The 18,557-nt window shown below is 42.5% G+C and overlaps 1 protein-coding gene across 2 annotated transcripts in view; it reads right to left on the bottom strand.

The window, feature by feature from the left end:
- LOC144770336 (cytosolic phospholipase A2 gamma-like) overlaps positions 1 to 18,557 on the bottom strand; it is a 902,397-nt gene that overhangs the window by 204,951 nt on the left and 678,889 nt on the right. For both annotated transcript variants that reach the window (XM_078654776.1, XM_078654777.1), the window contains one exon: positions 8,651 to 8,819. In XM_078654776.1, the coding sequence (XP_078510902.1) occupies positions 8,651 to 8,819 (169 nt within the window). The remainder of the gene's footprint in view (positions 1 to 8,650; positions 8,820 to 18,557) is intronic.

Genomic DNA, 18,557 nt, shown 5'->3' with positions numbered 1-18,557 from the left:
ACGCTTAGCGGACTACAGATTGGATGACCTGTTTGGCGCCTTGATGCCCTTGGGCTAAGTTGCGCGGTAAAGGACTCCCTTCATTCAGATGATTTATTATCATGGGGGGCCAGAGAAATTACTTGGGGGGAACTATCCAGTGACTCAACTGGTCGTGGGTTACAAGGTCTTTTTGACGGAGGTGATGTTTCAGCATCCAGCTCATTAATGGAGATATCATCGGCAATTATCTGGATATACCCGTTTTTTACTAGCTCAGGGTTGGAAGTTCCCTTCGTCTGTCACTATTTCAGGTAGAGATAGTTCCTTGCTATTACTGGGTAACCACTGTGCGTCTATACTTAGGGTTTCTTCCACACAGGATATCTGTTTTTCCATAGCACTTACAGCCCTGTAAGGTAATTTAGCAAGGTAATTTTAGCGTCTTTGGGCTTGGTAGGATGTTTCTCAATAGTGTTAGCAGTTAATTTTCTTTTACCCATGTAAGTCACAGTCCCAACAGCTACTACTTAAATCAACACGTCATGGAGAGAAAGAAAAGAAAAAATTTCGCTTTTGCCAGTCACTTAATATTTAAGTGATTTACCAATAATATAACAACGATAAATAAAAGAAGCAGCTTGCTGTCAGTAAGAGTACTTGCCCCGGGATCAAGCTGTTCCAGGCTACACAAACACAAACTCAAGAGGGGTGGCCCAGCCCAGCCTCATCCATCCTCTGACGGGCGCAGATGGGCCCACCCTTGGCCCGGGCTTTGCCTGGGCACGCCCGTGCTCATCTCGCACTGCGGGAGACCTGTGATGACTTTTGGGCATTTCCGGTGCAGCGGGAATGATGCGTCAAGAATGCACTACAGATTTAGAAGGGGGATGGGCACTGCTGAACAGTGCCTAAACTTATCCCTTACTATGGGCAAGTTCATGAATGCCAGTAGGGTCATCCATCTGGCCTTCATGTACTTGTCCAGTGCTTATGATGCGGTCAACTGTGAAAAATTGTGGGGGTGATGGATCAAATTGGTTTCAAAGAAGCGTTTACATCCCTTCTACGTAGGCTTCACACCTCCACAATGGTTGACGTACCTTACGGTACTAGAGGGGAGAAGACTGGCTCCATTGTTTCTACAGAAGGAGTTCGCCAGGGCTGTATCTTAGCCCCATTCCTTTTTTTGTTGTATACAAATGGTTTAGAGGCCTTTTTAATAGAAAAGGAACTTGATTTTCCTCAAATAGGAGGCAATTCAATCCCATTGTTATCTTATGCAGGCAATACTGTTTTAATGGCTTTCACAGCCAATAGCCTCCAAAAGTCACTTAACGCTTTGACTGATTTTATTGCATCATTGGATTTAAAAGTGAATTTTATTAAATCTTATGTCATGGTCTGTGGCCTTAAAGGTACTAAAACAAGTACATTTGAGGTTAGGGGCAAGACCATTGACAAGTATTTGTTTTTTACATACTTAGGGAAGCTTTTGAGCGAAACTATGACTTGGGTTCATCTCATTGCAGCTAGGGCACAACAAACCAGCCATGCTGTGGAAGGACTATTTCAATTTGCTTGCAAGCTAGGCCATAACCAGTGACAGATCGAGTTACCCTCTATAAAGCGAAATGTTTGTCGGTGGCATCATATGCGGCGGGAGTCTGGGACTACTATATCCCTCGACAGTTGCAGGTCCTGGACAACAAATTTATAAAGAGATTACTACTGGCTTCTAATAGTGCCCCCACATATTTTTCCCACCAGGAGCTAGGATTGGCCTACCTTGTTGATCGAATTGCCATTGCCCCCTTGCTTTCTATGTGGTTATCAGAGGACCTAAGTTTCTCACAAGATCATTATCTTAGATTGCACCAACTTAGATAATGCACTGTCCATCCCCTGGCTTCGCTTTGTGAAGGAAAACCTATATGAGTTAGGTTTGGGATATTATTATGATAATCCTTCAAGCATTAACACAGATGGGAAATATGTCATAAAAGAGGCATCCTATGCCAGGGCACAACTGCACCGTGCACAATTGGTAGCATCAGATCTCCTAAATTTGTCCCCTGGAGAACAAACATTTTACCTAACTTTTACTGCTGACGTTCAAGCATGATTTTACCTGACTAGGTTTTGATTAAACACATTGCACTAGTGGCATTTCCGATACAATCAGGCTGAGTTCATAGTTTATCATCCTGCCCTTGTGACAATTTGACAGCACAGAGAATGTTGCACTTTATTTTATAATGTTCCCTCTATAAAGAGCTAAGAGGGCAATTTTTAATCCAATTATTAAGGGAAATAAGGACATGCACTTTCATTGGGGGTTTTACTTTTTTACTCTCTTTGTCCACAGTAACTATCTGCACTGCTGTTATGAATTTTATTAGAGTTGCAATGTCTATAAGAAAACACATTGAACTTTCATAGCTGAAGAGATTCTGAGTAATTGTTTTCTACAAATTAGTTACACAGTCTTTACTATATGGGTGATACTAGAGATGGATGTTTATGGTATTTGACACCAGGGCTCATATCTCCTTTTAATATGTATGTACTTTTTCTATTGATAGTTATTTTTGTCTGCTTTTATCTACGCAATGTGTTTGTTTCAAACTTCTATGTTTCTTGTAACCAAATAGAGTTATTTTGACGATGATGTGATGGTAACAAGACCACCATGCTACTAATTTATGCATTACTGCCTGATAAACAGGCTTCTACATACAATGAATTTCTTTCAATTGTAAAAGAAAAAACACTTAACAAAAGCCAGCCCAAAATAAATATTGATTTCGAAATACAAATGATTAACACTATAAATTCTTTGTATCAAGGTTGTTTTTTCTATTTCACACAGGCATATTGGCGTAACGTAAAAAAAACAGCCTTATTTGAAGACTGTTTTTCGAGAAGTAAAATGTAATTTGAACCAAAAAAAAACATACTGCTTTGTGTTTTTTACCACCAGAATGTGTAGATGAGTGCTACACTGCAACTATTGAATTTTCACAAAATAAACAGAAATTGGCCCATCTTCTTAACTATTTTTAATTGGATTGGGTATCTAAACAGGTTCAGGCGTAGGCATAAACCACGTTTCCCTATTGAAAGTTGAAACTGCTACTCCACCCATTTAGCTGGTGAGGCAAAAAGAAATAATGTCATAGAGTTTTGTCATAACTTCTTCAATCCCGCTATTGGCAAACGTCACTCAAACCTTTATAATGTCTTGAGAAGTTTATGAAAAGAGCAGAGGTTTCAGGAAATGAGTCAGACACAGTCTTTACCAGGTAGCATGCAGCCTCATATTTCCAAGAAAAGTAGAGAAATGATTAGATTAGCTGCTAAAATTGAGCAGTTTAGATTTCTTGTACCAGCAGACTACCTAGAAAATATTGCCTACATTTTTATATTTTGCTTTACTCTTTCTTCAGATTACTTGCCTGTTTTTGTTAAAGAAACAATTACATTCTTACTCTGTTTTTCTTTTGTTCACTATGTCGCCCCTTTAGAAAATTTCTCACTTAAAATGTAGCTTTACTTTTGGAACCTAGTAAGATTATTAAAAAAAACTGTTTGCAGATATTGTTTTCATTTCGAAAAACACTTAAATTGTGACCTTGTTATGAATTTGCGCCCAAAATTGGGAAACGGTATGTATGCAGTTTGTACTTTTTTTTTATAGATGTGGCACATGTATAGGTAATAGATTATGCTAGTTAAGCAAGCAACTAAGCCTCACTCTCTTCTTCTGTAGTGTAAATCGTCTTCATATTTTAATGAATGTAAATTTAAGTTACCTACATGCCGCGCTCTAGGATACGTTTGCCCATCTGGCTCCAATGTGCTCTAGTCTTGCTCCAATGTGCTCTAGTCTTGCTCCAATGTGCTCTGTTTGCTCTAGGAAAAGTAGCTGATCTACATTTTACATTAGTTATGGAAATTAAGAATGGACCACTGTTACCATGCATCGAGGAACTTAGTGTGAACCGCTTCTTTTTACATCTTGATGTCAATTTATAAAAATACGGTCAGTTGAGTAACATCAAGCTTATTTTGTTTTTATTTATTAAAAGAGATTTGTGTAAAAATAATGCTATTCAATTCATTATTAAAATTTGTTCAGTTGCAAAACAAATACATGTTTCAGTATTTTTGGTGGGCAGAAGATTGTCACAAACTTTCAGACGTACTACTCATAAACCAAGTGCAATCTGTTTTTGTATTATTATAGTTTAAATGTATACCTTGTGCATCCCACCCCATTTTGAACTTATTTGACAGGCATCATTCACAACTATTAATTTTGCATCAATGTAATACTTGATTTATTTATTTTTGACCCTGATAATGAACATGCTTGCCCACCCATAACCCATATAACTCCTGCACCCCATCCTGAAAACATACTATTTAATATATTAATTATATATTGTTATTAAGTAACACACTTACCCACCCACTGCCCCTGTACCGTCTGCATCCCGTCCCAGTATTAAGTATGCTGCTTAATTATAAATGATTAAAGGAATACACAGGTATTTATTTTATTTCACCTCCTTGTGTTTGCTTTGTTTGCCCAAAGTTGGCAGGGTATGCCCTGACATGGGTCTCTTGCTCACTATGCCACTGGATTCAAGCTAGCCTGGCTGATAAGGGGTGTTACCCCAAAACCGGTCCCAGGATGCTTGTTTCTGGATCATGCTTGTTTCAGGGAAGAGCTGGCTTGGTAGTTTGGGCTGGAGTGTTCCATGAGGCACAGGGTCAAGACTGATTTACATATAGCTGGGCCTGAACTGCGGTGGCGAAGTGAGCTAAAGAACGATTATGTTTTCCCCCCAGGTCTGTGACTGACAAGTTTCAGCATCCGTCCATCATTTACTTGTGTTTGATTTTTTTAAAAACATACCAGAGTATTAACCCCTTAGATGCGGCGGCTATTCCGCTGCAGCGCTAGAGGGAAAGGGGGGCCGCGCGGCGCTCCCGTACTCTTGACGGAAACGCTCCGTCACGAACCTCGGGTGGGCAGTGCTTGTGGCGGAGCGGTTACGTCATGGCCCTACCCTCTCAATAGAACGCGCAGTGCAGGCGCAAAATAAGCGCCGCGCAGGCGCGGAGAGCGGGGCGTGATGGAACCGCTCCATCACCAGCACAGCCCACCCGAGGCTCGTGACGGAGTGGTTCCGTCACAAGCATGGAACGGGTTAACACGCTTAGCCACCCACTGCACCATACCTTCTGGATCCTGTTGCGGTATTTGTTGTATTTTACAGGCATCATGCAGAACTATTAACTTGGTATATAATTAATACTCAGGTTCTTTTTTTTAAATACCTGGATATTAACATAGTTACCCACCCATAGTCCCTAGACCTCCTGCTCCCCATCTTGAAAGTAAACTACTTCTGTTTATCATATTTTGTCATTAAATTAATACTCAGGTATTTATTTCTTTAAAACATACCCGAATATTAACACACTTACCCACCCACTGCCCCTATACCTTCTGCATCCTGTTCTGGTATTATTTTATTTTTTATAAGCATCATGCAGAAGTATTAGTTTGGTATCAAATTAATACTCACTTTAAACAAAAATCTGAGTATTAAGATGCTTACCTACCCATAGCCCCTAAACCTCCTGCGCCCGTCCCGAAAGTATATTGCTTAATCTGTTAATTATAAATTGTAATTAAATTAATACTCAGGTATTTTTTTTTTAAACATACCTGAGTATTACCACACTGTCCCACTCACTGGCCCTATGCCTACTGCATCCAATTCAGGTATTTAATTATTTAACAAGCATCATGCCAAAATATTAATTTGGTATGAAATTAATATCAAGATTTTTTTTAAATACCTTTATATTAACATAATTACCCATATAGCCCCCAAACCTTCTGCATCTTGTCTTGTAAATATATTGTTTAATCTATTAATGATTAATTGCTTTAAAATGAATACTCTGGTATTTTTTTTAAAGCATACCCAAGCATTAACATACATACCCGCCCACTGCCCATACCTTTGCATCATGCATAAATATTATAACTCTTTTATCTTACCCATATAAATAGTTTTTTTCATTTTTTTCAAATTAATTACATTACATTACACTACCGAGAAAAACTGACTTGTGTCACTGTTTTCCTGGTTCTAGTGGGGATCCATTTGAAAATTCTGCAGAGCCTGTGGAAGTAGGCTGAGGAGATTGTGTTGACCTGTTGTTTCATATAGAGTTCACTGTCTAGGATGATGCTGAGGTTGCAGGTGTGATCTTTCAGAGTGGGGTGGGTCTGAGTTTCGAGTGGTGCCAGAGGGAGGTGTGACTGCCAAAAATCCGTACTTTGGTTTTGTCTATATTAAGTTTAAGGCAGTTGTCTTTCATCCGGGCTGAGATGTTGCATGTAGTTGTGAAAATAGGTTTGCAACATAATGGAGTCTGCTGAGAGTAAGAGGAGCTGGGTTTTATAGGCATATGAGGTGATGTCGATGTTCTGGCCTCTGACATTGTCTTCTAGCAGTAGCATGTAGATGTTGAAGAGGATGAGACTGATGGTCGAGCCTTGACAGATGCAGCAGATGGTGTGCTTTGGCTGTTAGTTAAAGGGAGGGAGATGGATCCTCTCTGTGCACCCGAGAGGCAGGAGGCCATCCATCTAAGAGCGTTGTCTTTGAATCCGATTCTAAAGCAGTTGGTTGATGAGTGCGTGGTGGGAGATGGTGTTAAAGGAGAGAAGGATCAGTATGGCTGATTTCCCTCTAATAGGCAGATGTAATTAGGGTGAGAGTGTTGTCTGTCACGGTGAACAGGGCCATTGAGGTGCTGTGGTTGGAGCCGAATCCTGATTGGGAGGGGTCTAAAATGTTGTTTCTCTCCAGGTGTTCAATGAGTTGGAGGTTAATGACCTTCTCCAGGACTTTGGTAGGAAAGTGGTAGGAAAGGGGGAAAGTGAAATGGAGCAACAGTTCTGGAGGTCGTTGGGATCTGCAGAGGGTTTCTTGAGGAGGGTTCGGACCTCGGAGTATTTCCAGGCATCGGGGAAGTTGGCTTTGGTAATTGATGTGTTGAGGATTGTGGTGATCTGGTGGCTGATCTCATCACTACTAGGGTTGAAGGGTCGACAATCTATATCGTAAACAATTGGCGCCCTAAAACCCCAGGGAAGCGGGAATACTCTTGCTATTCTGCAAAATTTGATTCGGCATCTCGAATAGATTTCTTCTTGACCTCATACAATCTCTCTGTCATAAGTATGATCATATTCTAAATGCTTTTTCTGATCATGCCCTAATTAAAATGGAAATCGCTGACGGAAGCGGGGACGGGAATGTTCAGAGAAGATGCTATTTTAATAAATTCCATTTAAATTCCATTTAGAAAATGAGCTGTGGTGCACAGAAATAGCCAATGAGATTACCGCCTTTTTCTATATAAATAAAGAATCCACCCCAATTAATGTATTCTGGGACGCATTTACGGCTACGCTAAAAGGCAAAATCACCTCGAAAGAAATCCCGCAACAAAGGGCAAAAAAAGAGGAAAGAATGAAGATTGAAGTAAGACTTGCCCATGAGAACCAGGAGTACACTAAGAATAGGGATCCAAATACCAAGCAAGAGTTACTCCAGGCAAAAACACAAATGAGAGAATTCTATTATGGATGAAGCGCGTAGGACTTATCTTCAGACAGTGTATGAAGAAAGGGAATACACAGGGAAGCTTTTTAGCATGGCAGGTAAAGGAGAAACCTTTAGGGGTACACGGCAGGTCAACATGATTGTTGCCAGCTTCTCTAGCAGAGTGTCAGGGAACCTCCTTGTCTGAAATTTATAGGGTGGGCACTTGGGTGATTCACTCAGGGTCCTGAATCTGCATCTTTTTTATTCCTGGCAATAAAGGGTTTTGCAATTTTCTCAGTTGTTCTAGCTTTCTTTCAGCATTTACTACATCTCACATTGTAAGAAATCCAAGCATTCAGCTTGAGGGGGTAATGCTTTGATTACTTAAGGTAATTGCATTACTATGAGCCCTTCTCTCGCTTGGATTCCTTACAAACTCTCTCCTGCCCTATGTGTTCATGACAATTCTGTTATAGGGAGTTGTTGATGAAACAGGAGGTAAGGAGTGGCTTTTTATGCAAGAAAAAGGGTGTCCAGGAGGCACGAAGGCCACACATTATAAGGAATCAAACAATATTCATGATTGAATTAAAGGTGAAACAAGATAGTCGTACTCCTTAGATGAACTCAGTATAACGCTCTGTGCACACAGCAAACAAATGTTTGGTTACTAGAAACCTAGAGACACCAGAGCTAGAGTTCAGCTACTACAAAGTCAAACCACATTACAGGTGAAGTGATTTGAGTTTCTGGAACTTATCAAGAACGATATGCAGATAAATGTCAAACCAACAGCAGGCATTATAGTTTTAACAGGTTTATTTTCTCAAAGTATGTTTTATACCAAACTCATGGTGAAGAATTTTCTATAAAAGTTGACTGCATCCCTGTGCCACAAGTACTGCCTCTCTTCTTCAAGAGTCACACATCAGTCAATAACCTGGATCAGTCAATAACCAGGACTTGCTTTCACTTTAAATGTTACACGACTGCACAAATACACAATTTAACTGCTGTTGTCAAATCCTTACCTCCGCTATTTTGCTTGTTAAAAAGTGGAATGTGAATCACTAACGGCTTATTTGCCTCCTCAAATATGTAGCAGGCTTCAGAAGGGTTTAATTCATCCCCTTCTGGAATGACCACATGGGGAAAAGGTATGTTGTTTGCAGAGCAATACGCTTCAGCCCTGGTGACTGTCTAAATCAGAGAGAAAACATGCATCTTGTTAGAAATGTTTGTAGATCAGAAAGGGGAAGGATATAAAGGGGTCACAGTGCTGAGAAATACAAAGAGATCTATTTGACCAGTCCAGCGTCTATGGCTCTCACCAAGAGGCTTTCAAATATGGGTATGGATATTATATATCCATACTCTTTCAGAAATATCTTGAAACCATAATGTACTGGCCCACATATCATGATTACAAAAACATCGAGGAAACAAACATCAATGGTACACATATGAGTTTTAGTTTTTTTTTTAACAATAATTTACACGTTGGAGAGTTTATTTCTTTAAGTTATAATATTTACATATATAAATGTAATCACAGTTTTTATATCATTTTAATTATTATGATTATTATGTGTTGGGGTCTATCGTGGGATTGGGTTGGTAGTTTTTAGTTGAAATGTGCATTTAACATCAATTTCTAGTATTCGTTCTTTTGTGCTAATTATTTACCGGAGAATTGAATGGGTGTGTTGTTTTTAGAAGATGGAATATCCAATATTATTTGACCACCAAGCTACTTACAATTATTCTTAACGTTTGAAAGTGATAATTAAGTATATATACATTTCTTTCTGGCTTATTTGGTATTAGTGCATATTGTTGCATATTAAATATATTTTAACCAACTATATTTGCTTGGTAAATTATATATGTACTATTTTAATGTGCTTAATATTAGTTAAATTTGCAAATGTGTTCAATTATTCTATTATTTGAGGTTTTAGACTTTTAGATGGGAGGTGTTTTATGTAAAATGTATGTTAATTAATATGAAATGTTATTCATTATTAGATGATATGCTTTTAACTTGAATTAATATTATGATTTTGAGAAATTGATAAATCAATTTTAAATAAATAATTGCTCTTTATGAATTTGATATTTTCCAAAAATATTTAAACTGTGTTTTTTTTTGGGGAGCATTGTATGAATATATGATTATATAGTATGTTTACAAGGAATATCAGTTGTATTTTATTTTTACATTGTGTTAATAAGTATCTCATGTATAACTTTCTTTTTATTGAAATTGTATTATTACATATTAAATATTCTTTTTTTAAATGTATATTTTTAGACATCACATGAAAAATTATAATTCAGATCCAGATTTTTTGATTATATTTATTCATTTGCAATGCATATTGATTGTTTATTATGAATAATAATTGCTATTTCATATTTACATTGTGTAAATAATCATTATATGTGCAATTTACATTGTATTTAATTTTTTCTTACTATTTAAATGTTTTTAAAAAAAAGTATACTTTTTGACATCAAACTACAAAACCAAATTCAGATTCAGATTTTCTCAATTGTATTTATTTATTTGCAAGGCTGCCCAAATATAAGCATATTCCCCCATTATTTAATGGATTGGTTTTAGAAAAGTAATTCTAATACCAAAATATATGCATTTTTCTCCAATGTTTGTGGGCCTGGAGCAGAAATACTAACTCTGAATTTTCTAAATATATGCATTTTCACCTATGTTTGTTGGAGTGGTAAAGTTAGAATATTTAATATCATCTCCCATATAAATGTGATTTGCCCAATATTTCTATGACTGGAGTTTGAAGAGTAAATCCCTCCCCCTCCCATTTCCAAAAAAAGCACTTTCACCAATGGTTCTGGAACAGGAGTTAAAACAATAAATCTAAATCCTACCTCTCCAAATTAAGGGGCTGATTAGGATGGCGGACGGACCTGCGTCCGTCCGCATCCAAGAGGAGGAGGGACCGTCCGCAGGGGCAGCGGCGGTCCCTCCGTGCCAATTAGGATGTGACCGCCACCCTGGCGGTCACATCCTGTATTTTTAACATTGCGGCGGGTGCTGCTTGAAGCAGCACACGCCGCAATGTTAAAAAAAACATGTTTTCCTTTGCGTGCACGAAGCTACAGGCACCGCGTGGTGCCTGCTGCTTCGTGCACGCAAAGGCAGGGGGGTACCATAGGTACCCCCCATGTGCAACCCCACCCCCCCTTCACCCCTGGGGGCCTGCAACGGGCCCCCAAAGAAAAGACCGTATGCCTTCCCACGGCAGAAATGCCGCCGTGGAAAGGCATAGGCCCGCCAACATCCTAATGTGCCTGGCGGTGTCTGATAGACACCGCTAGCCATGTTAGAGCTTTTCCGCCGCGGTTGGAAGGCGACCGCGGCGGAAAAGCTGCGGACTGAAAAAATATCCCCCAGCCATCCTAATCTGGCGGGGGGTCTTTCTCCAGTCCGCAGCGGATAATCCGCATCCTCTGGGCCGGCCGTGGCTTCCGCCGGCCCGTAGGATGTGGATTATCTGCAATCCTAATGAGCCCCTAAATGTGCTTTCCCCCATGTTGATGAGCCTGTAGTTTAAAAAGAAAATGTTACCTCTGCCCGAATTATAACCACTATACCCATTGTTTGGGGGATTAATATTAGAATAGTAAATTTAACATCCTTTCAAAAAATAATTTTTTGTTGGAAAAGGCCTGTTTCCCCAAGGGTGCCTATCTGTGAATGAGTTAGCATCCAGCCCGGAAAGTCTGTATATTTTTAATGGGTTGCAACCGAAATTATGGTCTCAAACATTGATACATTTAATTGCGAATTTCAAATAGGCGGGAGAGGCCCCTTTGACACTTTCATCTGTTTGGTATTTGGAATGAGTCACAAAAGATGTTTTAGAAATCAAGAACATTTTTCTGACTCATCAGGTACTTTAGTTTACGGTGACCCGCTGTTATGTGTTCGCAAATTGTGAGTTTGAGAATCGCAGACTTTGTGACAGCAAAACAGTACTATTTATGAGACCCATATCTCTTTTCTATGAAAAAAGTGATGCATTATATTTAATTTTCATGTTGTACATCCATTTTGAGTGAAGTCACAAACCTTTCACACCAGCTGTTCCTTCTCAACAACAAAACAAAACATCAATTGTAGACAACCATTAACATTTATAGTGATTATAATCACAGATTATGCTCTATAACCCCATTTTTTAACATACATCAAGCAAATTGGTATGTGGGGCACGGTAATAGGTATAGAATAACTGCTTTTCAAATCACAAAGAGATAAAGACGATATGAACTAATCAATTTGTATATCATTTGCCTTCTTTTTGATCCTGGCATGGAGTGACCAGCAGATATTGCTATGCTTTGATCTTAGTTTTCTGCATTCTCCCATTAAACTGTCAAATTCCTCTGGTCCCCTGAAAATCTGCAAATCTTCTTAGTTTCCTGAATTCTCACATGAAACTGCCAAACCCCTCTGGACCCCTGGATAAATTTGGGTGTTATTCCTTCTGTTTAATGCATCAATAATTTTACTCTAATACCAGCTGATCAGAACTAGTATTTAACCCCATGTGTGAAGACTAGTTCTGATCAGGTTTGTTTCCTTCAAAGGTCTTAGTTGTCTCATTAGGTTATTCCTTTGACAATCTTTACATCTTCCACAATTGTCTTCACAATTTCTTTACTAGCCCATTGCCAGTCCAGCAGAAGGCAAATGGAAGGTCTATCTGTACCTGGAGTTCATTTACGCTAGTATTGGGTTAACTGAACATATAGAGACTGGTTACCTCTGAAAAGGAGACAATGGTGGCTATGAAATAAATTGTCTCTTGTATTCTCACATCATATAACATACATTCTTCCAGAGAAAATGATGACATCATACCCAATATTTATTTTTGTCTACAGTGTACTTGATCCTTCTAGTCTCATTCATGTGGTTGTATTCAAAACTTGTTCTGAAAGGCAGCTTATGCTTTTAGCAATAGTATGAGGCTGTGTTGGTACCTCCATTTTACACGTACTTAAACCTTGGTTTTCATATCGTCCAATGTCAATGACTGATGGAGATACCCATTTAAAATGCCTTGTTTCATTGTCTTAACACTCTTAGACTTGGAGAGTTTTACTATACTTCCCATGGAATGGGCCTTCCATTGCAAGATTATTGCATCTACAGAGCAGCTGCTCTGTTGAGCTACGTTGAGGTTGCTTCAAACTGACATTGATGCTCTTCAATATTCTGTATATCACCATAGTATGTTGACCTGCGGCTCTTTCTCCTGGCAGTAAGGTATACAGAAAATCATCCAAGCGAAGGAATGCAGAATGCAATAACAGTGTAATACCTCAAATAATAAGCATAATTTTCAATGGAGTTTGATGTCACTTGTGCCCTATAACCCTTGTATGGGTTACACTTCTTTAGCAGAGTTACTTTTCACAATTCCGTGGCCAAAGCTTGGTGGACTCTGTGATCATTGCTGCAGCGCAATTCCTTCCAATAACACATCAGTCACACATACTGTTCCAATTCGCACAGACCAAGAATATCTCAAAGTGTTGCTCTTTGACACAGCCTATTAGAAGGCCCTCCTGCTTCAATTGCTTCTATTTGACTTTTGGGACCCTTTCTGCCAAGAAGCGCTGTTCCTGTGTAGCTGTTAGCTGCCCATTCTGCCACGCCTCGCGGCCCCCGCTCCGCGGGAGCCGCTCGCAGGCTGAGACTTACTTTGGGGAATAACCTTCCTGCCTCCCTCCAAGTGCATTGAGCACCAACGCGCCCTCGTGCAAGCTGTCATCTGGTCCACAAGGGCAGAGGCGGGACTGCGAGGACCAGCGTTCCTAGCGGCGTGGATCGGCCGCAGCTGGTCCTCTTCCCGCCCCCTCCTCCTCCCCTTCAAAACCTGTGTGGAGCGAGTGAGCCTTGGGACCCTTTCTGCCAAGAAGCGCTGTTCCTGTGTAGCTGTTAGCTGCCCATTCTGCCACGCCTCGCGGCCCCCGCTCCGCGGGAGCCGCTCGCAGGCTGAGACTTACTTTGGGGAATAACCTTCCTGCCTCCCTCCAAGTGCATTGAGCACCAACGCGCCCTCGTGCAAGCTGTCATCTGGTCCACAAGGGCAGAGGCGGGACTGCGAGGACCAGCGTTCCTAGCGGCGTGGATCGGCCGCAGCTGGTCCTCTTCCCGCCCCCTCCTCCTCCCCTTCAAAACCTGTGTGGAGCGAGTGAGCCTTGGGACCCTTTCTGCCAAGAAGCGCTGTTCCTGTGTAGCTGTTAGCTGCCCATTCTGCCACGCCTCGCGGCCCCCGCTCCGCGGGAGCCGCTCGCAGGCTGAGACTTACTTTGGGGAATAACCTTCCTGCCTCCCTCCAAGTGCATTGAGCACCAACGCGCCCTCGTGCAAGCTGTCATCTGGTCCACAAGGGCAGAGGCGGGACTGCGAGGACCAGCGTTCCTAGCGGCGTGGATCGGCCGCAGCTGGTCCTCTTCCCGCCCCCTCCTCCTCCCCTTCAAAACCTGTGTGGAGCGAGTGAGCCTTGGGACCCTTTCTGCCAAGAAGCGCTGTTCCTGTGTAGCTGTTAGCTGCCCATTCTGCCACGCCTCGCGGCCCCCGCTCCGCGGGAGCCGCTCGCAGGCTGAGACTTACTTTGGGGAATAACCTTCCTGCCTCCCTCCAAGTGCATTGAGCACCAACGCGCCCTCGTGCAAGCTGTCATCTGGTCCACAAGGGCAGAGGCGGGACTGCGAGGACCAGCGTTCCTAGCGGCGTGGATCGGCCGCAGCTGGTCCTCTTCCCGCCCCCTCCTCCTCCCCTTCAAAACCTGTGTGGAGCGAGTGAGCCTTGGGACCCTTTCTGCCAAGAAGCGCTGTTCCTGTGTAGCTGTTAGCTGCCCATTCTGCCACGCCTCGCGGCCCCCGCTCCGCGGGTGCCGCTCGCAGGCTGAGACTTACTTTGGGGAATAACCTTCCTGCCTCCCTCCAAGTGCATTGAGCACCAACGCGCCCTCGTGCAAGCTGTCATCTGGTCCACAAGGGCAGAGGCGGGACTGCGAGGACCAGCGTTCCTAGCGGCGTGGATCGGCTGCAGCTGGTCCTCTTCCCGCCCCCTCCTCCTCCCCTTCAAAACCTGTGTGGAGCGAGTGAGCCTTGGGACCCTTTCTGCCAAGAAGCGCTGTTCCTGTGTAGCTGTTAGCTGCCCATTCTGCCACGCCTCGCGGCCCCCGCTCCGCGGGTGCCGCTCGCAGGCTGAGACTTACTTTGGGGAATAACCTTCCTGCCTCCCTCCAAGTGCATTGAGCACCAACGCGCCCTCGTGCAAGCTGTCATCTGGTCCACAAGGGCAGAGGCGGGACTGCGAGGACCAGCGTTCCTAGCGGCGTGGATCGGCCGCAGCTGGTCCTCTTCCCGCCCACTCCTCTTGTCTCTTCTTTATAACTTGTACGGACAGCGCGCACGCGGGACGCGCGCGGGGCAAAGGCCGGGGCGAAGACCGGGCAAAGAGCGGGCCGTTTAAGGCCGTTCAAGGACGGCAGAGGACGGCCCTGGCCCTGAACCCCTGTCTTATTGCCCCCAACCAATTGCTAAGGTAGGCGGAACTGTCTCTTCAATTTGTGTATTGAAACTCTAGTGGCCGCCCTCCAGCTACATCACCATCTTCTATTGTCCTTGCACTACAGATGTCGGCCATGCGCAACAGAACTAGAAGTTGTACAAAAAAGCTACGGTGGTAGCTCAGGTGACTGGACCCATAGATCACTTTATTTCACGGGTGAATGAGACTATTGACAAAAGCATTGTTTTATTGGAAAAAAGCGCTCGTCCTTGGGTTCTCTTGCAAATGCCAAATCACCTGCCCAGCAGTTACTGAATAATTGTTCTCTACCCTTAACCATGCCTACTACTAGCGCACTGACTGTACCGAATGCTGTTGATTTATCGGTAGCCCTATCAGACTTGGATCCGTCTTTCACTGATCTGGAGGCCACTCCAGATCTAGAAGCCTGTCAGTCACCTGGCAAAGCGGAGCCAAGTCTGGGTGGGTTAACTGATGTGGAAACAGCCCCTGTACTTATAGATTCTGGGGGAAGGGTTATCATTCCCCCAAAAGTTACATCCAAGAGTAAAAACAAAGTAAAAGTTGCAGTTAGGAACCACAATCTGATATCACCTACCCCGCAACTGGCACCAGGTATACCCTGCTGGGTGCAAAATATGGTAACAGATCTAAAACTGGACCTTGAGGCCACAATAGCAGCACAAATTAAGCCTCTAATTTCCAAACTTGACAGGCTCACGTCTTTAATGCACTCGAAATGGCCAAATAAGTCGAACGGGCCAGGGCCTGTTCAGCCACAAGGGACCACAGAAGCAGCCCCTAAATGCTCATCCTGTGTCCAGCCTCCTAAAGATGTATTAAATAATGTACAAGTATCTATAGTCCCCGGGAATCCAGCTTTATCTCATCTGTCACAAACAGGGAATAATTCTGTCCAATCCACAGCTTTATCTACTCCGAAGGTGGTGGGTTCTATTCCGACTCACCAACACTCTGTCGTTGGTAATAAAACCACTATTCCTCAAGTAAAAGACGTCGTAGGAAAGTCTAATACCCCTTTAGTACCTCCCCCTACAAATAAGACTGAAGGTTTTAAGACAAAGCAGGCACGTTTTAAGTCAATTAATCTGCCACCAGAAGTCTCCCCTTTTGTGGTCGTGTTGACAGCAGTTCCCCCACTGAAGGAGGGAGCAAAAGAAACTTTTGTTGAGTTAAGGAATAAATGTGCTCAGTGGCTCCACTTACATAAACCTCTACCTAATAATATGAACGGTGAAATTCTTACTGTGCGTAGAGGGGACTGGGTGGGCAGAAGTAAGAAAACAATAGTAGGGGATGTAATTACAATTAATTTTAGGGATATAGGGGCAGCTAGTTACATATGTAATGCACCCAACAGTGGTCCTGCTACCCAAATCAATCCACTCCCTTTGTCCCATTTTCTTCCTATGTCATCAAGACCAAATCCTCCTGGTACTACTTTTTCAAGTAATAGAGGATCTGTGTATCCCCCGCAACATATTACTAAACCTTGGCAGCAACCACCACACCCTTCTCCTTTTTTCCCACATTATGCCAGTTTTCAGCAGCAGCCATCACATGCCTTATCTTTTCCCCCACACCATGTTAATCCTCAATGGCAACAACCTCCTCACTTTCCACCACCTCCATATCAGTTTGCCCATCAGTGGCAGCAACCTTTTCAGCCCCTACAATCAGTTAAACCCCAGTGGCAACAAACATGGCAGGACCTGCCTCCTTCCCAAGATCCCTCGTACTCGCAATTTGCCCATCCTAACAGATATGCTGTGTTAGACGAGGTAGATTGACTCAGCTTTATTAAAGCTTTAGATTCTAACATCTCTACGTCTAAATTAGATATGGAGAGTGTTCCTCTAGTCATACTTTTTCCCACACCTCCTGAATTTCCAATAGTGTCATCATTAATACCCCTCTCGCATATAGAAAATAGGGATAGCCTTGATGCATGTACACCTACCGTTACTCCTAGATTAGGCCCAGATAGCAACCCCCGGGAAGATGGTCCTATTCTACCACGTGGAATCCAGCCAGAGTTGACTATTGTTGGCGATACTGGTAAACCAGCAGGACTCTCCCTTATTTCCTGGAATATTGCTGGCCTTGCCAGTAAAATAGGTACACCCTTCTGGACCAGATTTATTGGGGAGGGATTGGACCTAATCCTTTTGCAGGAAACGTGGTGTCTGGACCTCATTAACATCGAAGGGTACGTATCTCATTGTCTTAAAGCCACCAAATCTAGTTCGGGCAGGGCTAAGGGGGGCCTTTTGATGCTTTTGTCCACCAAGCTGTGTGATTGTACGGTCAAAAGCAGTACGACAGTTGGGACCCATAGTCAAGTTATAAGGGTAGAGTGTAGGAAGAGTATTGATTTAGTTGTAGTAAATTTCTACAACAATATTTTTGATGCCACCAGAGGAGATATTCTACCGCCTCTAGAAAAGGAAATTGCCAAGGCCTTGGGCATTTCGAAAAGAAAGGCTGAGGTTGTTTGGGCAGGGGACTTTAATTTGCAGCCCTGCCATTTGTCTAATGGGAATATCTGTGGCTTCGGAGCGGCTATGAGTAGTCACTGGGGGGGTCCGGGAGTGAGGGAGGATTCTCCTCACTTCCAACATTGCAGTTACGGTTCTACACTAAATAACATGCTAGTCACACTAGACATGACCCTGTTAAACTGTAACACAAATAACCAGGCAATAACATGCCCCACATTTACAGGAAGAGACGCAGGATCATTTATAGATCATATTCTTTTGTCTAGCAGTGGAGACTTTATCGATTTGTATGTAAATGAAGAAAGTCTCAGTGACCATAACAGCATCCGTGTTACCCTCTTAGGGCATGGTACCTCGTCAGTTTCAAGTGGAAAATGCTCTACTGACCTAGTACCCATAAGACCGAAGGGTCTAAGGATTAAATGGACTGGAATTAATTCTAAGGCTAAGCAGAAGGAGGTTCTTACTAGCTGTAAGAACCAAATTAGTTGCTGTCTAGATAATGATTGTGACCCAGGTTGCTTATTAGTCCACTTTGTCTCCATGAATAGTATTATTGATGGTATTTTTACTAAGGCCCCGTCATCCAATAATGGTCCGAAGCAGGGGTGGTTTGATAAGACCTGTATAGTCGCCCTCCGAGAACTAAAGAAAGCTTTAGGTACCAAACCACGTGATAAGGAGGATATAAAATATCTCAGGGCTAGATATAAAATAGCAATCATTAATAGGAAAAGGGTATTACAGACTGAGGCGTGGGATAAGTTGAAGGAAGCAGCCGAGACCAAAAACTGCAAACTTTATTGGGAAACAATTAACAGC

This window comes from Lissotriton helveticus, chromosome 7 (assembly GCF_964261635.1).
Source record: "Lissotriton helveticus chromosome 7, aLisHel1.1, whole genome shotgun sequence".
NCBI lineage: Eukaryota > Metazoa > Chordata > Amphibia > Caudata > Salamandridae > Lissotriton > Lissotriton helveticus.
This window is presented reverse-complemented; position numbering and strand designations above follow the sequence as displayed.